General features: G+C 44.5%; 1 protein-coding gene across 2 annotated transcripts in view; it reads left to right on the forward strand.

Moving 5' to 3' along the window:
- The window catches only part of ARHGEF9 (Cdc42 guanine nucleotide exchange factor 9), a 277,721-nt gene that overhangs the window by 163,529 nt on the left and 87,110 nt on the right, over positions 1-27,082 (forward strand). For both annotated transcript variants that reach the window (XM_072123413.1, XM_072123414.1), the window contains one exon: positions 5,769-5,948. In XM_072123413.1, the coding sequence (XP_071979514.1) occupies positions 5,769-5,948 (180 nt within the window). The remainder of the gene's footprint in view (positions 1-5,768; positions 5,949-27,082) is intronic.

The following is a 27,082-nucleotide window of genomic DNA, read 5'->3' on the forward strand; positions in this document are numbered from 1 at the left end:
GGAGTAAGCAGCAAAGACAAGTCACATGTTTTTTTTTTAAATGCATCCAAACCAAAGCCCAACCTCTGGAACTACACAGAAGATTCTGTGAGGGTGTAAGATAAGTTATAACACACAATTATATTGTAATGCAAAGTCTTAGAGAAAGCAGAAAGGCATATATTTGAAATGCAGGTGTAATGGGCTTCTGTAACCTGTTGTTAGTGTAAATGAGGTCCCTGGTGACAGCTTCCCTTTAATCCAGTTTTCCTGATCACTCTAGCAGTTATAAGATAAGTGCAGACATTCCTTCCCCCCTGATCTGTAGGGGAAAGCTACACTATTGAGCACAAGCAAAAAGTGTATCCACATTCATCCAAACTAAAAGCCTACATCCTTACATCAGGAATAGAACATTGTTAGTACATTCCATAATTTCCGCAAATTCCGAGGAAAAAAATATTCTGCACTTACTGCAGTGAACTAATTGTAACAATGTATTATTTATTTTTGGAGTCATTTCATTTTATTCCTACCCGAACACGAAAATGGTTTCCAACTCCGACTCCACAGCCCTGCTGCAATCATTTGTCTAACGTGTTTCAGTTTTTTCTGGTCCTTGTAGGATGTACAAGGTTTCTGCAGTTTCTGATGTTTCCAACAGTCTTTGCAGAATTTTTAAATCTTTGTTGTAGGAAAAGGGTTAAAGCATTCAACTTTCTTGGCCTGAATTTCTAAATATAGTTCATGGTAGGCAGAGAGCGTAGGAGGCATCACAATCAGTGACTCACACGGCAGCAGTTGCCTGAAAGTCTCCTACAGAGCATACAATAATTCAGAGGCAAAACACTGGCAAAGCTTAAATGATGTATTAGTGCTGGGTGCGTGTACCAGCGAGCTGCACGTAAAATTCTCCAACGTCTGAACTCTCTGCGTAACCCATAGATGCATTTAAACCATGTATGAAGTAAGCTAGTGGTCTTTGTAGTACAGTTGTCTTGCATGTGTCAGTGAGTGACATATATAGCAGTAGGCTTTCTTGAAGACTGATTAAGCAGATGCTGTTACCTGAGAATCACTACATCTGCTTCATAATGTCTACATTTTTACATTTAGAGCACATATTGCAGCACTTAATGCCCTTTATCTGATGAAACAAAGATAAAAGCTGGCCTGACAAGTGCACTGCATTTGTTACTCTGTGGATTATGATGTCTGTCAGACAGGCAGAGTAATGTAAGTTATGTTAATTAAATGGGAAAAAGTTTCCAGAATGAAAGTCAAAGACAGGATTTTTTTTTAACAAATTCAGGAATATTGCATTGGTGAAAAAGCTCTAATGGCTGGCTATAGACTGTCACAGACATTGCTGAATGGGAGCAACTCACCATAAGTGGTCTGACGTCTGTTTACTATGCACGGACATCCCATGTGTTTTTGGAACGTTTGGGCTCATCTATACTGTCATAATGCTGCCATAATATGCTTCCATGCATTAGGTGATTTCATTCTCTCCTTGGCACCATTCTTGTCATCCACAATAAGTAGAATTATGATGACTTTAATGGGAAGATTTGTACTTCTTCCATTTTGGATCAATCCCAGGTTTGTCTTACAGTTACTGATGCAAAATACTGTCAGTGTGACCATAGCTTCAGATTGTATCTTACACAATCCTGATATGATCTGAATGATGAGATTCTTATCTTTAATATGACACCAATAGCATATTTCTAAGTACTATAGAACCTAAGATAGGAGAAACTAAAATGTTACTCCCCATTTAGCCTCTTCTCGAGTAAATATGACTTAATTTATTCTTCATTTTTACAGAAATTTGGAGGAAAACAAGCCCAATGCTATAACAACCTAACTGAGGGGACTAGTAGTTTAATGGTGTAAAATCAGGTTGGTGTGGGCTTGTTACTTTGTGTCTTGATAGATCCCAATGCAACATTATCTTAGTTAGGAAGAATGAATTCCAGCACTAAAATCAGATTTGTTTTGGGTTTGTTGCTTTGCGTTTTTATAGATACCAATAGAACTTTATCTACGTTAGGAAGTATGAGTCCCAGAACTAGTGCAGGGGCAATCCCTACCATTTGCAACTTGTTGTATTGTGAAATGGGTGTTACATTACATGGAGAGTCCTTTCTAAGGCAGAGTAGTTATGTTGTATTATTACATGACAAGGACAATAACATGAATGTAAATTAGGTGGGATGGGATGGAATAAGGTGCTAGCAATGTGCACGTGGTGAGTGCCGGAGCTGATTTGTCTCCTCTGTGCAGCACTCTTGGCTAGCGCTGCAGGTTGTCTTCATAATGGGCCTGCCGCACAAGTGCTGTTATCTCCAGCATGCAGGCTCCTTCATGGGAAGGTGTTCATCACATATTCCTTGTTCCTTTCACTGTCCTATTCTCTGCATGTCCTGGGCCATCAGTTAATGCCTCTTATATTATGAGACATGACAAAGGCTGGACAGAGCAGGCCAGAATTACTTACAATGTTATTTAGTGTTACACACACACTTGACAATATAATTATACTCTTTGCCACTGAAATGTTTCTTGGGCTGTTGAAGTTATAAGGGAAAACATTGTTTATTTCTTGTAAGAAGACAATTCTATGGGTCTTTATGGTTACATGCTTTGTACACTTAATGATGGTTTGGATCGGTCTGGTTATTTTACCTACATGAGACAGTATAAAGTTATCATCTATTTGTCTGACTGTGAAATTATAAAGTGCATGTATATTGGGACTGACATCCATCAAAAGGGTGAATGAGTTATCAGACCCATTTATTTAAAGACAACCTGTCAGGTCGATCCTGGGCCCTACGGGTGTGACCACACGTTCAATTTAAGATGCACTCCAAACCAAGAATGGAGTAAAAGGAGGAAGAGGAGTAGTACCTTTCAATTATTTGTCTCACCCATTATGATCCACACCTGCTTTTGGCTTCAAAAACTGCATCTGAAAACCGAATGTGTGGATGCACCCTAAACCAACCACAGGTCCCAAATCGAACTTTTTTGGAAGTCTGTAGAAGGAGAAAAACAAGAAAATTTACTTTTATACTTACCTACATATGAATCTGTAGTATCCCGGCTTCATAGCAAACGCGGCGTACCTACAACGCTTGAGGTGGGAGCACAGATGAAATATGGCTGGCTTCACTAGCCGAAATGTGCAGGCACTGAGGGACGAGGTGAGTATAGCTTTTTTTCTGAAGGCTTAAAGATCATACTGGGCAATTTGGGACACTAAACCACTGGTCCATAGGGACCTCTGGGTGGTTTAGTGTCCCAAATCACTGTAAAATTCCCTATAATATAAGTGAAACTGCACCTGTCCAACGTGGTGCTAAATATTTTAATTCTACATAGGCTTAATAAATGCCTGGCGTGGTTCCCCAAATCTACTGTCAATTTTTGTAGGAAAGATAATAACACCAAATGCTTCCTGGAATCCATTGGAATCCAAACAGACTTAGGAAGTGGAACTTTCAGTTTGTCTTTATGGGAAACATATACTCATGGTCACCCAGATGGATCCATCTGAAGACCAAAACTGTGGGTCGACAGCTATCTTACAAAGTACCATCCACAGGGTGCTTGTATTATAATTACAGGGGCCCCTACTTGAGAACACCTGACTTACATTCCACCCCTAGTTTCAACCGGACCTCTGGATTTTGGTAATTTGCTAGGTACTTTAGTCCTAGGCTACAATGAACATCTATAACAGTTATCAAATGTGTGCAATTAAGATTTATTGTTAATCCTGGTTCTTATGACAATCCAACATTTTTAAAATCAGATTGTCTTAGAGACCAAAACATTTTTGGCTGGGGTTATAATAATAAAGTATACAGTTCCGACTTACATACAAACTCAACTAAAGAACAAACCTACAGAACCTATCTTGTATGTAACCCGGGTACTGCCTGATAATATCACATAGTAATTCCCATTGTTATGATTAAATACCCTTATTTCAGAATATTCTATTTTACACATAATTTCCAGGGTGCAGAAAGAAAGATTAAAGACATCAATGTCTATAGAGCCTCTCTTTGCAGATATGCACTTAAACGTATTAATGCATTTATAATGTTTCTACTGCATAGTATTCTTTAGATAAATTGTGCTATACAGTGATATATACTAATTGCCTTGAATACCATTCATTGCTCAGATTGCATCATGCGGTGCCCACATGAATGAAGTTATTAGATATCTTTGAAAGGCAATGGTCAAAATAATGGCACAAAATAGTTGGTGGGGCAAATAATGGTTGTAACTATTTACCTGTACATCAGAAAAATTTGCCAAACATTGTTAAAATAATTAGTGCATATGATGTACATTTTGTCCCCACATGGTGATTTTTTCTAAAAAACAAATAATATAATAGAACCACCCATAAAGCCAACCACCTTGCATCATTGTATACATAGAAATTCTACTGTACTTTTATATTTTCTTACATTATATGTGGCCATTAGGAATAATCATGATCTATATGTACCTTTTTCAGTATGAAGATGTCTGTATTCATGTGGTGTGGATTTATCTCTGTAATATAACCACATAAATTAGACATATTTTTAGCGTTGGAGCTCTCAAAGGAACAGTCAAGCTTGCGTATTTAATCTGGAGTCAAGTAGAAAAGCTTTCGGGATTTGAACCGGATTCAAGCTGCATGCTCCACTGGCCCGTCCTTTTGGTACAGATTAAGGGAGACTGTGGAGGGCTGTGACATTATCAAGTGCTGCCTTCTGTCCCAGGGATAGTTAGCTCTGCTCGACTCCTCGGCCTTGACTGCGTGTCTTCTCCTTTCCTGCTGTGTTGGAGAATGAAGAGCCGAGGATCATACATCAGACTCTTGTATTGTGGAAGAAATGTAAACAGATAAACGCAAGAAAATTGACCATCTTCATGATTCGTAGCCATCATTATTGCCATATTTAGCGAGGGAAGAACATATAAGTGATTCACGGCTTGTACAGCATATCTAGGTCTTCATATTGCATAAAACATACACTTTCTTGTACATTTGACTCTTATATTATGCCTACAGCTAGAGGAGGTTGAAGTTCTTGTTGTACTTGAGCCATTTAACATTGGAATGGCAAAAGCTTTTGTGCAACATATTTTAGAGGAAACCATACATATCAAAATGGTCTTACAGTCAACAACTTGTTCTTCCCCAACATATACAGTACATATAGGCTCAGATGATGGCGTAAATGAGAGTGCTACACCATCTGATGATGGCTTATTTCTTCTAAAAACATGATGATATAAAACAAGCCTTCTCCTTCCTCCTCCTCCTTCCTTAAACATGTTTGGCGTTGTGGCCTAGAAGCTTTGAGGTACTTTATTCCTCATGGCCGTTGTGTAATGCGGGGTGCTAGATATCGGTGGCAATTAGTTTGTAAACGCTACACTTGTAATAATAGTAAAATATTTCAGATGCACACAGCTCTGTAGGTCAACCTGCATCTCATTCATATTGCACATTTCTTTGCTTCATCTCCCTAAGCTAAGCTATGTTGTGTTGCTGGCTGATTTGCATGTCACCCTGTGAATGTGCTGATTGAGATTCTAGTGGTGTGCACAAGGTTAGGCTGTACGGTACTGCGGCAATCATTCACCTTACGTCTTGTGTTCTCTGTTTTTTTGTGTTTTGAAATGAATATACTTTTACATTTGTTACAATACAACAGCACATAAGGCTAAACATTAGTAACGCTAATGATCCTTTCTTATCTCTGCAGCTGATCAGCGGTGGATCTATTGTAAGTGCTGAGGCAGCATGGGATCACGTCACCATGGCCAACCGGGAGTTGGCATTTAAAGCTGGAGACGTCATCAAGGTCTTGGATGCTTCCAATAAGGATTGGTGGTGGGGTCAGATAGATGACGAGGAAGGATGGTTTCCAGCCAGCTTTGTGAGGGTGAGTAACTCCAGAAACTATCAATTATTTCCACAACATGTCTATAATACTGGTCTGAGAAACTTGTGAACCACAGTAATGATAACATTCCTATTAACACATTTATCAGCCTGCATATCAGCATCACCTCCTCCAGCATTAATCATCTTAACTATAATGACATCATTTAATAGCCTCAAACCCAACAGCTGTTTCTAGTTCTGAATTGCATCAGTGAGCACTAAATTATGTGGTGCGGTAAAAAACAACAAACATAGTGAACTAAAAAGTTGTATCTAACCTGTACTGAAACTGGCATTCTTATCATGATTACTGAGGATTCACGACTTCCACTAAGATCACAGCATCCATTAGACATTGTTTCATAAAGTTAGCCCTCTTTAGAGGCTAGAATATATAAGGCAGCAAGGGAGCAGTCACTCCTTTTAGCTGATGGGTTAGAAGTCGGAAATAGGAAAGTTTAAGGATCAAAGCAACCTTTACAGACATCGGCACTGCCAACAGTGTGTCACCGATAACCCTCTATATAAAAACAGAGATAATGATCTGACACTGTGATTAATCTGGAGCACCAGAGAAATGTCTAGTTTTATTCTGCACTGGTCTAAAGACCGGCACATAAATACATCTCCACCATTGGTGTTAGGAATAACACAATCGATGACGAGTTTTCCCTCACAATCTATAATTCTCATTTGTCTCCAAGTAAGTAAATGGAGAGACAGCTGCCTTGATATCTCCCCTAAACTTAATACGGAAAGTAGAGGAAAATCGAAACCCATATTTCACTTACTCAGAAACACTGGCAAGATAATATACAATGTTTAGGGAAGTAGTGTCATGTATGGATATGAATACATCAAGACTTCCTAACTCTGTCTATGTGATCGCCCTCTCCTCTCACCACTGCTCATTCTTTCTCCCTTCTCCATAGGCTTCTGTGGTAAGTTGTAATATGACCCCTCTTTAACCTTGTTCATGCAACACACATTCAGTATAGATTTGAGAGTCAATGTCAGTTTAGAAAGGAGGAGGAGGATGGAAAGAGCAAGTTACTTGGAGAAAGATTTTTTTTTTTACTCTTGTAAGATTGCTTTGTGCCCTCTTAAAAGATCTACTGGTAATACCTTGGTCTCATATACCATAAGAAACCTCATGAGGTCCTGTGGAGTCAAAGCCCCTCCATGGGTCAGAGGTAGTCTGTGGCATCAGCAGTTCAAGAAAATATTACATAGTTAATACGGTTGAAAAAAGACATTTGTCAGCAAGTTCAGGCAATATTGAATATTAGTGGTTGTTATTAATATTATGGGTTATAGCTGATTAATGTGATATATATGTTGTATGTATATATATACTGAAGCGTGACTGTAAGATGTGCTAATAATATACCTGACTAACCCACAGTGACACTGATTAATATTCTTACCAGCATATACATCTTTCTCTGTGTGATGATTTATTGCACTGCTGTCTCTAAAATACATGAGTGATAAAGAGTGAGCCCGAGCCCGGGGATTTCAGAAACACAACACTACAGATGGCTCTGGAAGTTCTGCAGAAGTAAAAGCATCTCTCTGCTCACATATCTATGTCTCCACTATCGGTGGCAGCCGTGACCTGGTTAAGTTTCTGTTTTGCCAAATCCACAAAGAAAAGGATTCTATTTTTGGAAAATATCTAGGGATTCAAACAAGGATTTCCATATTTATTTTTGTTTCCCTGTCAAGATATCATATCGGCAGCGTACGCTTCATTAGTGAATGGTTACATCTCTGTCCAATTAAAAGAGCAGATTAGTAGACGCAATAGACATAAATCAGGCAGAGCCATCTAACAAATTTAGATTAAGTAATCTGGAGGAATGCAGTATATGATATATAAATATAGCTTTTTATACCCTTAAAAATACAACACCATACACCTCAAAGAACAACCCCAGAATTAATATGCACTGTGTACACGTCAGGGCAGTTTTATCAGGGCTTGTACACCGAAAATCTGGTCTACAAGCCCTGAAATAGACACAATTCCTGGTGCACTTTTGCACCTATTTCCCCTCCTACACCACCTCCTTGTTAAGTGGGCGTGAAGGGGCAGCACGCCCCGGTGGCTGAGTGGCCCAGCCCAGGGTGCTCCTGCCCCACACATGCGCACTAGCTGAGGTGCAGACTATGTTACAGTTCTATGACCGGCAGGACATAGAGTAGAACTGCCCCACCAGCATAGCACATCCACCTGCTGGATTTATCAGGAGGGTCCCTGAAAATTACTTGTCTTTTCTACACTTTATGCATAAATCTATAGTAAAACTTTTTAGAACGTGTTTCTACAGTTATGTACAGAAAAATAATTGGGGATAACGACCATGTGCATTCACTCCAATAGCAACCAAAAATGCTTATAAAAGCCTTTAACAATGTTATCATTGTGATTGTATTCACAAACACTTATGCCATAGGTCAGGGGGGGGCGAACCTATGGCACGGGTGCCAGTGGCGGCACTCAGAGCCCTTTCTGTGTACACTTGGGCCATCGCCCCAGCACACCAGACAGGACACAAAGAATCTTCCTGCAGTTCTAAGCCACTTAAAAGATGCTGCTTTCAGTCATATTTTGTCATACTTACTTCTCTACTTAGAACTGTAGGAAGAGGGAGAATGAGTAAATAGGGCTGAATTATCTTTGGAGGACCTCTTGCTGGCCCCACGATTCTCTGTGTACAAAGGGATAGGGGTAATGATGCAAATTGTCCATCTTTTTACTATGTTGCTGTCCTCCGGAGGCCAATCTGATTGAAAGTTGTTGAAGAACAGGGAGCAATAAGTTACTGCTTTAATCTTTGGTTAGTACCTCTCGATAAATAAGGGGAGTTTGGGCAGTTTGGGAACTAGGTCGCTAAAAGGTTCGCCACCACTGCCATAGGTGGTGGTAAAAGCATAGCAAACTTCATTTCTCTATCCTAACATTGAATGTTATATAATTATTCCCATCTTAGTCTTTGTAGCTGACATGAGAATAAACTTATCTCCACCTCCTGAAGGTTATCAGGAGTTATAGGAACAGATGGGTGCGGCTCATCCATGCTTGTATGTTTCCATATCTCCCCTTGTAATAAATAAGAGTTACAGAAACTGTAGCAGAGAGACCTTTGCTGTTGTCATAACTTCAGGAGTTACAGAAACAGCATAGCCCACTGTAACACAGTGGGGCACATTAACTTACCCGTTCCAGTCGCGATCCCCGAGGTGTGTTGACCGACGAGGATGAAGTCCGGCGCGATTCACTAAGATTGTGCGCCTGAGATCCTGTATGTGTCGCTTCTCCGATGAGGTCCGCTGGAGTTCACCTTCTTCTTCCCGGTGTATGTGAGTGCATGGCTTGCGACACAATTATCATTGTATCATAGTATATAAGGCTGGAAAAAGACGCAAGTCCAACAAGTCCAACCTTTAAGAATTAAATAAATGTTTTATCCTCATAACCCGTGATATTTTTGCTCTCCAGAAAGGCATCCAGGCCTCTCTTGAACATGTACATAGAGTCCGCCATAACAACCTCCTGCGGCAGAGAGTTCCATAGTCTCACTGCACGTACAGTAAAGAACCTTTGTCTATGTTGATGGTAAAATCGCCTCTCCTCTAGGCATAGACGATGCCCCCTTGTCCTGGTCACAGGCCTAGGTATAAAAAGATCCTTGGAGAGATCCTTGTACTGTCCGTTCAGGTATTTGTACATTGTAATGAGGTCTCCCCTCAGTCGTCTTTTTTCTAAACTGAATAATCCCAAATTTTGTAATCTGTCAGTGTATTCTAATCCCTCCACTCCCCTAATAATCCTGGTTTCTCTCCTCTGCACCCGTTCCAGCTCTACTATATCCATTTTATACACTGGTGCCCAAAACTGTACATAATCTGACCAGGGATTTGTATAAGGGCAAAACTATGGGGGATATTTATCATACGCTGGCGCTCGTGCGCCAGCGTATGGTAGCCCCGCCGCTGCAAATTCGCAGCCCGATACATGAAGAGGCTTCTGCCTCTTGATGTATCGGGCTGCCAGTTGCGCAGCGTTTTTCCTACGCCAGGCAGGGCCTGGCGTAGAAAAGGACGCAACCGGCGACTTTTCACGTATGAAAAGTCGCCGGCAGCAGCGAGTGCGCAGGCGCGGGGACAGTAACGCCCCGCGCCGGCCCACTCCAGTCCGGCCGCGCCCCCCGCTAGGCCTGCCGCGCCCCCCCTTCACGCCCCTTCACGCCCCACTGGCGTGAAGGTGGCGGATTGTGAAAAATAATCGCAAAAGCTAGCAATAAGCTAGCATTTGCGATTATTTCAGGGCCTCTGCGCCACTGGCGGTGCGCAGAGGTCCTGATAAATATCCCTCTATGTCTTTATCATGAGAATCTATTCCTCTCTTGATGCTTCCCATAATTATTTGCTTTAGCAGCAGCCGCCTGGCTCTGGTCACTTAAATTAAGTTTACCATCCACCAATACCCCCAAGTCCTTTTCAGCTCCAGTTTTACTAAGTAATTGACCGTTTAGAACATAATTATACTTTTTGTTTCCATGGCCCAAGTGCATAACTTTACATTTATCTACATTAAACCTCATCAACCATTTCTCTGCCCACTCCTCAAGCTTCCACAAATCCCTCTGTAATGCTAAACTATCAACCTCAGTATTTATTACTTTACACAGCTTAGTATCATCTGCAAATATTGAACCTTGATTGTGTAAACCCACTACAAGGTCATTAATAAAAATATTAAAAAGAAGTGGCCCCAATACTGACCCCTGTGGCACTCCACTGGTAACATCAACCCAATCTGAGAATGTGCCATTAATGACCACCCTCTGTTTTCTATCACTAAGCCAATTACTTACCCAAATACACAGATTTTCTCCTATTCCCAGCAGTCACATTTTATATACCAACCTTTTATGTGGCACGGTGTCAAATGCCTTTGAAAAGTCCAGATATACAACATCCACAGCATCCCCCAGATCCAGTCTTGAACTTACCTCCTTGTAGAAACCAATCAGATTAGTTTGTCAGGACCGATCTCTCATAAACCCATGCTGACGCTGGGTTATAAGGTTGTACACAGTGAGATACTCCAGGATAGCATCTCTAACAAACCCCTCAAATATTTTCCCCACCACAGCAGTTAGACTCACGGGTCTGTAGTTTCCAGGATCGCTATTTGATCCTTTTTTGTATATTGGTACCACATTTGCTATGCGCCAGTCCTGTGGAACATAACCAGTCCTCAGTGAATCTTCAAATATTAAAAATAACGGTCTGTCTATCACCGTACATAATTCATAAACCTGGGGGTGTATGCCATCTGGCCCCGGTGATTTATTTATCTTAGTGGTTGCGAGGCGGTGCCGTACCTCTTCCTGGGTTAAACTGTTGACATTCCAAAAAGAATTTACATTATTCCTCATTGTGTCTTCCACCAGGGGATTTTCCTGGGTAAAGACAGTTGAGAAGGCGACATTCAGTAGATTGGCCCTTTCCTCATCTCCTTCTACCATGACCCCCATGTTATTTCTAAGGGGACCCACACTCTCTGTTTTTAGTTTCTTATAATTTATATACTTGAAAAATAATTTGGGGTTATTTTTGTTCTCCCTGGCAATATTTCTCTCAGTCTCTATTTTTGCGGCCTTTATCTGCTTTTTACATGATTTATTTTTCTCTCTATAATCCTGTAATGCCTCATCGCTACCTTCATGTTTAAGCACCTTAAACGCCTTATCTTTCTCGCTTATTGCTTTCCTTACAAGACTAGTTAGCCACATAGGCTTTTTCTTGTTCCTTTTATACTTTTTCCCATAAGGTATGTGTTTCTCACAGTACTTTTTCAGTATATGCGAGAAAAAGTCCCATTTTTGGGGGGGGGGTTTGTCTTTGAGAACATTATCCCAGTCTATTCCTTTAAGGTCTTCCCTTAGTTGCTGAAAATTTGCCCTCCTGAAGTTTAGAGTGCTGGTTGACCCTTCACTAACGCTCTTAGTAAAGTGTAATACAAAATCAATGATATTATGATCACTATTCCCCAGGTTCCCCCCAACCTGTAGTTTTGATACCCTAAATTCGAATTTTAAATCCCGCGATTAGTCCAAATCAGTCAGGTTGTCCTATGGCCACAGCCCCCGATTTGTGTCGCATAAAAGTCGGCGCGATTGAGCCAAAATCCGATCGCGTGCCCTAAAAACCCCTGTTAAATGTGCCGCAAATCGGAAATAGTCGGGAAAACAGATGGAAAATCCTTGTGCGGACCCTTAGTAAATGTGCCCCAGTGTTTCTGTAACTGCTATTTACTGCTAGGGGAGATATGGAAACAGTGTTATGAGTTATGCTCCGCTGTCTCTGTAACACTGTTGGCTGAGCCTGGTTTGGAAAAGATGAAAATTTCCATTTAACTAATGTGCCAGACAACTCTTACATGGATTGTAATCCATGAACACTCTACAACACCAATAAATATCAATATTAACTCCTCCCCCTATACCAAAAAGGAAGATAGATACTAAATCAGTCTGTGAAATAGGGATCATATGTCAGCCACCTCTTCTGGCCTGAGTGGAGACCAAGTTTCGCTGGCTCCCAGTAGGACTATGCTACTTTTGTTAAAGAGGACCTTTCACTACCTCACTTATATGTAGATTAGCATAGCATTCTCTAGGGGCTGCTACACAGATTCACGGGCACTTAGAATTTTCCTTCTAGTCCCCACAGTTCCCAGTATCTGAACATTGTAATCAGTGTTTGGTCAGAGAGGAGGAGCTGGGGGTGGTGCTGGGGGCGTGTGTTATGCTAAACTTCTCTCATACTGTCAGTAATGAGCTGTCATTTCTCTATGTGCGTCTAAAGGCCATGTTCACACATATTCTAATATTCTGTTGACATTGCGTTTACACAACGTTTACAAAAATGCAATGTTACACGCATTGGTAAACACTAGAGATGAGCGAGCACTAAAATGCTCGGGTGCTCGTTATTCGAGACAAACTTTTCCCGATGCTCGAGTGCTCGTCTCGAATAACGGGCCCCATTGAAGTCAATGGGAGACTCGAGCATTTTTCAAGGGGACAAAGGCTCTGCACAGGGAAGCTTGGCCAAACACCTGGGAACCTCAGAAAAGGATGGAAACGCCACGGAAATGGACAGGAAACAGCAGGGGCAGCATGCATGGATGCCTCTGAGGCTGCTTAATCGCACCATTATGCCAAAATTATGGGCAACAGCATGGCCATGACAGAGTGACCGAATGAGGCTAGATAGCATCTAAAACATCCAATAATTGACCCTGACACTATAGGGGACGGCATGCAGAGGCAGCGGCAGCAGCGGCAGGCTAGAGAGTGGCATGGCGACATACCCTAAATGGACTGAGGCTTCAAACCAATGGGTGGCAGAGAGGAACCAAAGGAGATGAGCAAGAAGCGCTGAAATGATTTCCTATGTCAACAAAAGGTTGACGGTATATTTAGTCGATAAAACAGCATGGTGGCGACATAGTGACCAAGTTCCATAACGTATCTGGTGAAACACCCGAAAAAAAGGGGACGACATGTGGAGGCAGCCATGGAGACGACTTCCATGATTAAGAGTGACAGTACGGGGCATCCATATTGCGCTGATATGATTGCAACTTCAGGTCTCCAGCATGGCGGCGACAGATGGGCCGAGTTCCACTATGTATCTGGTGAAACACCTAAAAATTCTGCCTGACACAGCTCGTTTGATAAGGGGGTGATGTATGGAGGCAGTGAAGTAGTAGTAGATTAAAGGTGCTGCAGTTAAAACTATGTTAGTTGGATCTTGGGATGGAGCTGGCACTCCGCTGCCAGGCGAGCTTTCGCCTATCCAAGCCCCTGTCTCTCGGCTACTCCCCAAACAGCACTTCTAAGAACCTTTTGTATAAGATCAAGTGTAGTAATGTTCTTATAAGTTTGGGTTATGGCGGGTGAGGGGAATGTAAACAGATGCGCAAGAAGCGCTGAAATAATATCGGTAAATGATAAAAGTTTGCCAGTATATTTTGTGGATATCACAGCAGGGTGGCGACAAAGTTAACAAGTTTGATGTGGAAGCCATGAAAACAACCCAAAATTCTGCCTGACACAGCTCGTTTGCTAAGGGGACGATGTATAGAGGCAGCTATATGGACGACTTTTGGAGGCAGCTATGGCGATGACGTGTGGAGGTAGCAATGGAGACAATTTAATTTGGATAGTGCCTGTATGTGGCAGTCCAAAAAAGTTTTCAAACCAGAGGAGCAGGTAGGTGGTCCTCCAGAAAAATTAAATAGATTGAGTGCCTGTATGTGGCAGTCCCAAAAATTGTTTAAAACAGAGGACCGGGTAGGTGGCCCTCCAAAAATATTAAATACATAGAGTACTATAGCTAGAGCCAGTTGGCCCTGGCAAAAAATAGCCAGTTTCCTCTGCTTTAGTGTACAAAGAGGAGGAGAAGGAGGAAAATGAGGAGGAGGCGTGCATAAATTATTCAGGTTAAGCTTCCTTCACCTGGTGGAGAATGGAAATCCTGAGAAATCCAGGCTTTATTCATCTTGATAAGTGTCAGCCTGTCAGCGCTGTCAGTCGACAGGCGTGTACGCTTATCGGTGATGATGCCACCAGCTGCACTGAAAACCCGCTCGGACAAAACACTAGCGGCACGGCAGGCAAGAACCTCCAAGGCGTACAGCGCCAGTTCGTGCCACATGTCCAGCTTTGAAACCCAGTAGTTGTAGGGAGCTGTGTGATCATTTAGGACGATGGTATGGTCAGCTAAATACTCCTTCACCATCTTTCTGTAAAGATCAGCCCTACTCTGTAGAGACTGGGGACAGGTGACAGTGTCTTGCTGGGGTGACATAAAACTAGCAAAGGCCTTGTAAAGCGTACCCCTGCCAGTGCTGGACAAGCTGCCTGCTCGCCTACTCTCCCTCGCTACTTGTCCCGCAGAAGTACGCCCTCTGCCGCTAGCGCTGTCAGAAGGGAAATACTGTTTCAGCTTGTGCACCAGGGCCTGCTGGTATTCATGCATTCTCACACTCCTTTCCTCTCCAGGGATGAGAGTGGAAAGATTTTGCTTGTACCGTGGGTCCAGGAGAGTGAATACCCAGTAATCGGTGCTGGAATAAATTCTTTGAACTCGAGGGTCACGGGATAGACAGCTTAGCATGAAATCTGCCATATGCGCCAGAGTCCCAACGCACAAGAATTCACTCCCCTCACTGGCCTGACTGTCCATTTTCTACTCCAACTCCTCCAACTCCTCTTCTTCTGCCCATACACGCTAAACAGTGAGGGACTGAACAATGGTCCCCTCTTCTGTCTCGCCAACATTCTCCTCCTCTTCCTCCTCATCCTCCTCCACCTCTTCCGATATGCGCTGAGAAACAGACCTGCGGGTGCTTTGGCTATCAACAAGGGAATCTTCTTCCCCCATCTCTTGTGACGAGCGCAAAGCTTCCGACTTCATGCTGACCAGAGAGTTTTTCAACAGGCAAAGCAGCGGGATGGTGAGGCTGATGATGGCGGCATCGCCACTGACCATCTGTGTTGACTCCTCAAAGTTACTCAGCACCTGACAGATATCAGACATCCACGTCCACTCCTCATTGTAGACTTGAGGAAGCTGACTGACCTGACTACCAGTTCTGGTGGAAGTTGACATCTGGCAGTCTACAAACTCTGGATAACATGGTTAATGTTGAATTCCACCTCGTGGGCACGTCGCACAACAGTCGGTGAGCGGGCAGTTGGAGGCGGCGCTGCGCTGCCCTGAGAGTGGCAGCATCTTTGCTGGACTTCCTGAAATGCGCACAGATGTGGCGCACCTTCGTGAGCAAATCAGACAGATTGGGGTATGTCTTGAGGAAACGCTGAACTATGAGATTTAACACATGGGCCAGGCATGGCATGTGTCAGTCTGCCGAGTTGCAGAGCCGCCACCAGGTTACGGCCGTTGTCACACACAACCATGCCTGGCTTCAGGTTCAGCGGTGCCAGCCACAGATCAGTCTGCGCCGTGATGCCCTGTAATAGCTCTTGGGCGGTGTGCCTTTTATCGCCTAGGTTCAGCAGTTTGAGCACCGCCTGCTGTCGCTTAGCGATGGCACTGCTGCTGTGCCTAGAGCTACCGACTGATGGCGCCATGCCCACGGATGGTAATTCGGAGGAGGAGGTGGAGGAGGGGTGGGAGGAGGAGGAGGCATAGTAGGCCTGAGAGACCTGGACCGAGGTAGGCTCCGCAATCCTTGGCGTCGGCAGTATATGACCAGCCCCAGGGTCAGACTCGGTCCCAGCCTCCACCAAGTTAACCCAATGTGCCGTCAGTGATATATAGTGGCCCTGCCTGGCAGCACTCGTCCACGTGTCCATGGTCTTCTTCCCCCATCTCTTGTGATGAGCGCAAAGCTTCCGACTTCATGCTGACCAGAGAGTTTTTCAACAGGCAAAGCAGCGGGATGGTGAGGCTGATGATGGCGGCATCGCCACTGACCATCTGTGTTGACTCCTCAAAGTTACTCAGCACCTGACAGATATCAGACATCCACGTCCACTCCTCATTGTAGACTTGAGGAAGCTGACTGACCTGACTACCAGTTCTGGTGGAAGTTGACATCTGGCAGTCTACAAACTCTGGATAACATGGTTAATGTTGAATTCCACCTCGTCGGCACGTCGCACAACAGTCGGAGAGCGGGCAGTTGGAGGCGGCGCTGCGCTGCCCTGAGAGTGGCAGCATCTTTGCTGGACTTCCTGAAATGCGCACAGATGTGGCGCACCTTCGTGAGCAAATCAGACAGATTGGGGTATGTCTTGAGGAAACGCTGAACTATGAGATTTAACACATGGGCCAGGCATGGCATGTGTCAGTCTGCCGAGTTGCAGAGCCGCCACCAGGTTACGGCCGTTGTCACACACAACCATGCCTGGCTTCAGGTTCAGCGGTGCCAGCCACAGATCAGTCTGCGCCGTGATGCCCTGTAATAGCTCTTGGGCGGTGTGCCTTTTATCGCCTAGGTTCAGCAGTTTGAGCACCGCCTGCTGTCGCTTAGCGATGGCACTGCTGCTGTGCCTAGAGCAACCGACTGATGCCGCCATGCCCACGGATGGTAATTCGGAGGAGGAGGTGGAGGAGGGGTGGGAGGAGGAGGAGGCATAGTAGGCCTGAGAGACCTGGACCGAGGTAGGCTCCGCAATCCTTGGCGTCGGCAGTATATGACCAGCCCCAGGGTCAGACTCGGTCCCAGCCTCCACCAAGTTAACCCAATGTGCCGTCAGCGATATATAGTGGCACTGCCTGGCAGCACTCGTCCACGTGTCCATGGTCTTCTTCCCCCATCTCTTGTGACGAGCGCAAAGCTTCCGACTTCATGCTGACCAGAGAGTTTTTCAACAGGCAAAGCAGCGGGATGGTGAGGCTGATGATGGCGGCATCGCCACTGACCATCTGTGTTGACTCCTCAAAGTTACTCAGCACCTGACAGATATCAGACATCCACGTCCACTCCTCATTGTAGACTTGAGGAAGCTGACTGACCTGACTACCAGTTCTGGTGGAAGTTGACATCTGGCAGTCTACAAACTCTGGATAACATGGTTAATGTTGAATTCCACCTCGTCGGCACGTCGCACAACAGTCGGAGAGCGGGCAGTTGGAGGCGGCGCTGCGCTGCCCTGAGAGTGGCAGCATCTTTGCTGGACTTCCTGAAATGCGCACAGATGTGGCGCACCTTCGTGAGCAAATCAGACAGATTGGGGTATGTCTTGAGGAAACGCTGAACTATGAGATTTAACACATGGGCCAGGCATGGCATGTGTCAGTCTGCCGAGTTGCAGAGCCGCCACCAGGTTACGGCCGTTGTCACACACAACCATGCCTGGCTTCAGGTTCAGCGGTGCCAGCCACAGATCAGTCTGCGCCGTGATGCCCTGTAATAGCTCTTGGGCGGTGTGCCTTTTATCGCCTAGGTTCAGCAGTTTGAGCACCGCCTGCTGTCGCTTAGCGATGGCACTGCTGCTGTGCCTAGAGCAACCGACTGATGCCGCCATGCCCACGGATGGTAATTCGGAGGAGGAGGTGGAGGAGGGGTGGGAGGAGGAGGAGGCATAGTAGGCCTGAGAGACCTGGACCGAGGTAGGCTCCGCAATCCTTAGCGTCGGCAGTATATGACCAGCCCCAGGGTCAGACTCGGTCCCAGCCTCCACCAAGTTAACCCAATGTGCCGTCAGCGATATATAGTGGCACTGCCTGGCAGCACTCGTCCACGTGTCCATGGTCTTCTTCCCCCATCTCTTGTGACGAGCGCAAAGCTTCCGACTTCATGCTGACCAGAGAGTTTTTCAACAGGCAAAGCAGCGGGATGGTGAGGCTGATGATGGCGGCATCGCCACTGACCATCTGTGTTGACTCCTCAAAGTTACTCAGCACCTGACAGATATCAGACATCCACGTCCACTCCTCATTGTAGACTTGAGGAAGCTGACTGACCTGACTACCAGTTCTGGTGGAAGTTGACATCTGGCAGTCTACAAACTCTGGATAACATGGTTAATGTTGAATTCCACCTCGTCGGCACGTCGCACAACAGTCGGTGAGCGGGCAGTTGGAGGCGGCGCTGCGCTGCCCTGAGAGTGGCAGCATCTTTGCTGGACTTCCTGAAATGCGCACAGATGTGGCGCACCTTCGTGAGCAAATCAGACAGATTGGGGTATGTCTTGAGGAAACGCTGAACTATGAGATTTAACACATGGGCCAGGCATGGCATGTGTCAGTCTGCCGAGTTGCAGAGCCGCCACCAGGTTACGGCCGTTGTCACACACAACCATGCCTGGCTTCAGGTTCAGCAGTGCCAGCCACAGATCAGTCTGCGCCGTGATGCCCTGTAATAGCTCTTGGGCGGTGTGCCTTTTATCGCCTAGGTTCAGCAGTTTGAGCACCGCCTGCTGTCGCTTAGCGATGGCACTGCTGCTGTGCCTAGAGCTACCGACTGATGGCGCCATGCCCACGGATGGTAATTCGGAGGAGGAGGTGGAGGAGGGGTGGGAGGAGGAGGAGGCATAGTAGGCCTGAGAGACCTGGACCGAGGTAGGCCCCGCAATCCTTGGCGTCGGCAGTATATGACCAGCCCCAGGGTCAGACTCGGTCCCAGCCTCCACCAAGTTAACCCAATGTGCCGTCAGCGATATATAGTGGCCCTGTCTGGCAGCACTCGTCCACGTGTCCATGGTCAGGTGGACCTTGTCAGAAACGGCGTTGGTCAGGGCACGGATGATGTTGTCTGACATGTGCTTGTGCAGGGCTGGGACGGCACATTGGGAAAAGTATTGGCGGCTGGGGACTGACACCGAGGGGCGGCCGCCGCCATGAGGTTTCGAAAGGCCTCGGTCTCTACCAGCCTATAGGGCAGCATCTCCAGGCTAAGCAGTTTGGAGATGTGGACGTTGAGGGCTTGGGCGTGTGGGTGGGTTGCACTATACTTCCTTTTGGGCTCCAGGGTCTGTGGTATGGAGAGCTGAATGCTGGTGGATGCTGTGGAGGATCGTGGAGGCGAAGATGGGGTTTTCGCATGGGAGGTGTTTGGGCTGGGGTCCTGGGCAGGGGGCTGACTAGCAGATGACACAGGGGAAGGAGCAGTGGTGTGCCCGGCCAGAGGTGAACGGGCTTGGTGCCATTGAGTGGGGTGTTTAGCATTCATATGCCTGCGCATACTGGTGGTAGTTAAGCTAGTAGTGGTGGAACCCCTGCTGATCCTGGTTTGGCACAGGTTGCACACCACAGTCCGTCGGTCATCCGGTGTTTCTTTAAAGAACCTCCAGACTTCTGAAAATCTAGCCCTCGCCACGGGAGCTTGACTACGTGAAACATTTGGCGCTGATGCACCAGCTCTGGCCCTGCCTCTCCGTCTGGCCCCACCACTGCCTCTTCCAACCTGTTCTGGTATAGGACTCGCCTCCGTCTCAGAAGCACTGTGTTCACCCGGCCTATCAACCCAGCTTGGGTCTGTCACCTCATCATCCTCCGATCCCTCAGTCTGCTCCCCCCTCGGACTTCCTGCCCTGACAACTTCACCACTGTCTGACAACCGTGTCTCCTCATCGTCCGACACCTCTTTACACACTTCTTCCACTACGTCAATAATGTCATCATCACCCACAGACTGCGACAGGTGGAAAACCTGGGCATCAGAAAATAGCTCAGCAGCAACCGGACAAGTGGTTTGTGACTGTGGGAAGGGTCCAGAAAACAGTTCCTCAGAGTATGCCGGTTCAAATGCCAAATTTTCCTGGGAGGGGGCAGACTGGGGGGGAGGAGGCTGAGGTGGAGGAGCTGGAGGAGTGCTGATTTCAGTGACATGGGTGGACTGCGTGGAAGACTGACTGGTGGACAAATGGCTAGAAGCATTGTCCGCAATCCACGACATCACCTCTTCGCACTGTTCTGGCCTCAACAGTGCTCTACCACGAGTCCCAGTAACTTGAGACATGAACCTAGGGAGTGTAGCTCTGCGGTGTTCCCTGCTCCCTCATCAGCAGGTGGTTTCTCACCCCACCCAGGACCACGGCCTCTGACCCCTGCAGTAGTTGGACGCCCACGTCCATGCCCTTGTCCTCTACCCCTAGCCCTCGGGTTTAACATTTTCCAAATTAAAGTGTAAACTGTAAATTTTTTTTGTTTTTTTGTGTTTTGTTTTTTTTTAAACAAAACAATGCTGTCCTATTGCTATGGCTAGTTTCTAATCTACACTGACAGCACACAACTGGATTTTGTGCTGTGCCTGATGACTTTGAGTTATAAAAGTAAATAAACGTAAAAAAAAATAAATCAGCAGACTGTGCCTAATTCAAATCAAACGCCTAATAAATTGTCCCACTTAGGTGTTTGAGATGGATATGTGTGTCACTAAGAGCTAAACACAACGGTCGCAAGTCTCCCTGCAAATTCCTCACAATATGGTACTAGCTGCACTACTAGTGCCAGCAAGCCAAGCCACAAGCAAATAAAAAAAAAATATATATAATGTTTTTGTAGCCCTAAGAAGGGCTGTTGGGTTCTTGTAGACTCACTCCTGCCTAACACTATTCTAATAGAACACCCTAACGCTTTCCCTGACCAGCAGCAGCTCTCTCCCTAACGGCATCCAGACAGAGAATGATCCGAGCAGCGCGGGCAGGGGCTAGTCTATTCCAGGGTCACCTGATCTGGCCAGCCAACCACTGCTATCGACGTGTAAGGGTACGTCATGCTGGGTGGAGTGCAGAGTCTCCTGGCTTGTGATTGGCTCTGTTTCTGGCTGCCAAAAATCACAACGGCGGGAGATGCCATTTTCTTGAGCTGGCGAAATACTCGTCCGAGCAACGAGCAGTTTCGAGTATGCTAATGCTCGAACGAGCATCAAGCTCGGACGAGTGTGTTCGCTCATCTCTAGTAAACACACATGCAATGTATACACAAACGCTATGTAAACGTAAGTGCAAACGAGATATCCACGCATACACCACATAAGCGTAAATGCGATGCAAACAAGACATAAATGCAAATGTAATGTAAATGTCAGTGTAAACGCAAACGTGATGACACAAATGTGTAAATGCGCCGTAAAAGCAAAAACACAAGTCAAGCTCGACATAGACGCAAATGCTATGTAAGCAATAATGTGACACAAAGGCAAATACCACAGAAGCTTATCCCCTTAATAACCGCCCTATCGGGTTTTTACGGCGGTCATTAAGGGTACTTCTTCTGATGCAACGCCTTTCTACGGCGGCGCATCAGAAGAAGTTTTCGGGACACCGGGTCTCGCTGGTGCCGGTGTCGGGCTGTGATATCACAGCCCAGACCCGGCACTAACACCCGGGATCGGAAAAACTCCGATCCCGGGTGTTTAACCCCTTGCACGCCGCGGTCTAGCATGACCGCGGTGTGCAAGTGTGTCCCCCGTGGATCGGACCCCCCCGGTGTGCTTACCGGGGGATCCGATCCCTCCTGCCGCTGCCCCGGGTTCTGACGAGTGACCCGGGGCTGTCGGCTCCTATTCTCACCGGGTCCTGCCTTCCTGGCTGTAAGTAACTGAGCATGCGCAGCATGCTCAGTTACTTTCACTATACACTGCAATACAAGTGTATTGCAGTGTAAAGGCTTGAATAAGCGATCGGATGATCGCTTATTCAAGCTAAGAAGTAGAAAATGTAAAAAAGTAAAAAAAAAAAAATTAAATCTTTTTATAATATAAATAAATAAAATAAAAGTCCCATAATCTCCCCAGTAACACATAAAATGCAAATAAAGTAAATAAAACACAAAAACACGTACATATTTGGTATCACCGCGTCCGTATTAATCTGTACAATAAATCTAAATCAATATTGAACCCGCTAGGTGAACTACGTAAAAAAAAAACTCAAAAAACTTCCCATAATATACAATTTTTCATCAAACACCAATCACAAAAAATGTTCTAAAAAGTGATCAAAAAAAGTTACGGTACCTAATATGATACGACTGAAAAGAACAACTGTTTTCGCAAAAAATAAGCCCTCAACCAGATCTGACAACAGAAAAATACAGAAGTTATGGCCCTGAAAAGTTGTCAATAGTAAAAACAATGCGATTTTCTCCAATATTGGTTTTGCTCAGGAAAATTGAGCAAAAATAAGAAAAACTATATAAATGAGGTATCACCGCAATCGTAGTGAACCAGAGAATAAAGATAAAATATTATTTTTACGTTACGGTGAGCGGGGGGAAAAAAATGCTAACAATCCAAAATAAAAATTGATGATTTTGTTTGTGTCCCCCTTGAAATAGTTAATAAAATCTCATGAATAAGCTTTAGACTCCCAAAATAAATTATCTATACATTGTTTCTCATCCCATAAAAAATAAGCCCTCATATGATCGCATTACCAAAAAAAATAAAAATTTATAGGTCGTACAATGTGACAATACAAATCTGCTGTGAATGGTGCCTCCATTCATTCTATGCTCGGCCGTGCGCCCGTACAGCAGTTTACCACCACATATGGGGTATCAGTACACTCGGGAGGAATTGGGCATCAAGCGTTGCAGTGCGTTTCATCATTTAATTTATTCTGAAAATGTCAGTTTTGGCCTAAATGAATGTATTTCCAAAAAAATTCTAGTTTCAAAAATGGCAGGTCCATATTTTTTAACCCATGTGAAACACTTAAAGGGTTAATGGACTTAATAGAAGTTGTTTTACATATGTTGAGGGGTGAACTTTCTATAGTGGGGTAATTTATGGGGTTTTACTATTATTTAGGCCTCTCAAAGTCACTTGAAAGCTGAGTTGTCCCTCAAAATGTGAGTTATGGCAATTTTCATGAAAATAAGAAAAATCGCACCTAAAGTTCTGCACCTCATAACATCCTAGAAAAATGACCGGAAGCATAAAATATCATCCCAACATAAAGCAGATATTCTGTAAATGTTAATTATCAAACTTTTTGGGTAGTTTTACTTCCTGCCTGGAAAGCAGAACATTTCAAACTTGGAAAATGAAGAATTTTTACAAACTTTTGCCAAATTTTCACTTTTTTTCAGAACGAAACGCAAAACTTATCACTTAAATTTTATAACTAACATGAAGTACAATGTGTCACGAGAAAACATTCTCAAAATCACCAGGATATGTTAAAGCGTTCCGAAGTTATAACCAATTATCGTGAGACATGTCAGATTTGAAAAACCGAGTCTGGTCATTGAGCTGAAAACTAGTGTCGGTGATAAGGGGTTAAACATGACGCAAATTCAACATAAACAGAAAATCTGCTTATGCGTAACCGCAACTTAAACGCTGCATACATGTAAACGCACCACAAATGGTGCGTACGCATAAACGGAAGTGTGGCGCAAATACAGCATAAGCAAAAATGTGTAACCATCACGCAAACACAGCGTAAGCATAAACGTGATGCAATAGCCTCGTATACGTGAGGAAAAAACCTTGCACGCATAAACGTGATGCAAACTCTGCATAAGCATAAACATGTCTGCGTAAGCGCAAATGAGCTGCGCAAGCACAAACGCTGCGTAAGCGCAAATGTGACGCAAACAACACGTAAGCATAAACATGATGCAAATGCATTGTAAGCATTATTGTGATGCAAAAATAGCATAAGCGCAAATGTGACGCAAACACCGCGTAACCATAAATGTGACGCAAACACTGCATAAGGGTAAACGTGACACAAACACCACGTATGCGTGAATGTGACTCAAAAGCCTCAGAATCATAAACGAGACGCAAATGCCGCATAAACGTGACGCAAACACTGCGTAAGCATAAACATGACGCAAAAGCCTTGTAAGCGTAAACGTGATGCAAACGCCGCGTAAGCTTTAAAGTGACACAAGCGCTGCATAAGCGTAAATGTGATACAAACGCTGCATAAGCATAAACGTAACACAAACGCCGCATAAACGTGACGCAAATACTGCATAAGTATAAACATGATGCAAGTGCCACTTAACGTGACGCAAACACCTTGTAAGTGTAAACGTTACGCACATGGCTTCTAAGAGTAAACAAGACGCAACCGCTGAGTAAGCTTAAACGTGATGATGATGCCACGTAAGCGTAACCGTGACACAAACGTTGTGTAAAAGTAAACGTAATTCAAATGCCATGTAAGCGTAAATGTAACACAAACACCAAGAGTAAATGTGATGCAAATGTGGAATAAGCGTAGACGTGCCACAAGCGCAGCATAAACTTAACCATGATGCAAACGCTGCGTAAGCGTAACCTTGAAACACACTCCGTGTAACCGTGTCTCAAGCCCTGCATAAGTGTAACTGTGCCGCAAATGCTGCATAAGCGTAACTGTGATGCAAACACGGCGTAAGCGTAAATGTGCCGCAAACACAGGGTAAGCGTAACTGTGACACAAGCGGCATGTAAAATTTGATGGAAACGGTGCATAAGTGTAACCGTGGCGCAAACGTCACCTAAGTGTATCTGAAATGCAAACACCGTGTAACTGTGACGCAAAGTAAGCGTAACTGGGGTGCAAACGGCGTGTGAGGCATTACCTTGGCACAAACGCCGCATAAGTGTAACCATGGCACAAACGCTGCGTTATGCAACTGCAAACAAAACTGGTGAAACATTGTAATTATGTGAACACAATGTCAAGAGAATATTAGCAGAATGTGTGTGAACACAGCCATTAGATGAACATATAAAAACTCACAGCTAAATATTCATAATAGCTTCTCTGACATTGCCTTCCACTAATTGGACAGTATGAGAGAAGATTAGCATAACACACCCCTCCAGCTCCAGCCCCAGCTCCAGCCCCAGCTCCTCCTCTCTGACCAAACACAGATTGTAATGGTCAAATACTGCGACTGATATCTCTGCAACCGTGGGGGATAGAAGGAAAATTCAAAGTGCCCCTAAATCTGTGTAGCAGCCCCTACAGGATGGTATGATAATCTTCACATGTGTGAGATCATGAAAGGTGCTCTTTAAAAACTTTCCTTTAAATTTACAATGTCAAAAACAATATACTAAATTTGCCATCTTCTAATGGCCAAGAATGTCCGGGCCCTGGGGTTTATATGGAGATTTGTCCAGAGTTTGTCTAGATGAAACAAATAATAACTTCTTGAAACAAATAATAACAAGAAGGCGAAACATTGCCTGGACACAGACCTAGACATGACAATGCCTCTGCCCTTGAACGTCTGACTTGATGGCTATTTCCATCTAATCCAATTTGTTTCTCAGTGGCCGTCTTCAGGCTCATATAAATTGTAATTCTAAGATTTAACATTCCTCTGGTAACTCGTCTGGAAGCTCATACAATTATATTACCTTTCTGGCTGATAAATGTCTTGCGAGCAAGTCTTACTTTATGGCACCAGTAATGGTTAAATGTTCTTAGTAAAACACACTCATAAATGAGAAGTTCTAGGTGTCCTTTCCATAATCTTACTCCCACGTCTCATATCTTGATTTATTATATTCTAAAAATAACCAGTGTTTCCTTGCTCCCCAAACTGTAGTTCAATTCCCATGCAGGGAGATTTCGGTCTTGTGCTTGCTGTGAAAGGACAGCTGGCTTGTCACTGTTATAAGGACATTGTCATTAGCATATAGAAAAAAGGCTCATTATTCATGAAAAGATGCCAGAACAGCCAATAAGAAAGGTTACGGCACAGGGAGAACTAGCTGCTGTTACTTGCACTGTAAAAGCTAGAATGATGTCATGCAAGCCAAAGACTAGAGGGGCTCTCCAAACAAACATATTGTCTTTCAGAAACAGCGACACCATTGTACATAGCATATTTTCCGGACGATAAGGCGCACAAAAAATCCTTTAATTTTCTCAGAAATCAAAGGTGCGCCTTGTAGTCCAGTGCACCTTATATATGAACCATACTTAGAGACAACAGCTGCCTTGAACTGTGCACAGGTCTGCCACCTGCTGGTCATTCATCCTTATAATCAGGTGCACCTTATACTCCGGTGCACCTTATATATGAATCTAGACAATTTAGCAGGCATTTATTGATGGTGCGCTTTATAATGCGGTGCACCTTATATTCCGAAAAATACGGTAGTCTTTGTATCGCATTGCAGATCATTCATTTGAAAGGAACATAGTTGTATGATCAGGCCATTGGCATGAGGGCTGCTCTGTCTAGATAAAAGACATTTTTACACCTTTAATAACAGTTAGCAGTATGCTCATTTAGGCTGCAGATATTCCTCCCATGTCTCCTAATACACATACATGCTCAGCTGGACAGCAGGATCCGGTTTTAAAATTCTACATACTGGCCCACATTTATCAAAGCTAGTGTAAACTGCACCATGTCCACTTTGGGTGCAGTGTGCAACAGATTCATGAAATGTTTCACATGTTCTTCACAAATCTGTCGCCCCTTGCACTTCCTAGACAGAATACACCATATTCTTCTGGTCTTTAGAATTGTGGTGCAGACACAATTGTGGCGCCAAAGCAACTGTGCACTGGAACGCCTCTTGTGGTGCACAGTTTTTCTGTCTTGTAAGAGCAGCCGCGACACAAAACTGGTGCAAACACTTCTTAAATACATGTACAAGCATCATCA

The sequence above is a fragment of the Engystomops pustulosus genome, chromosome 9 (genome assembly GCF_040894005.1).
Source record: "Engystomops pustulosus chromosome 9, aEngPut4.maternal, whole genome shotgun sequence".
NCBI classification, from domain to species: Eukaryota; Metazoa; Chordata; class Amphibia; order Anura; family Leptodactylidae; genus Engystomops; species Engystomops pustulosus.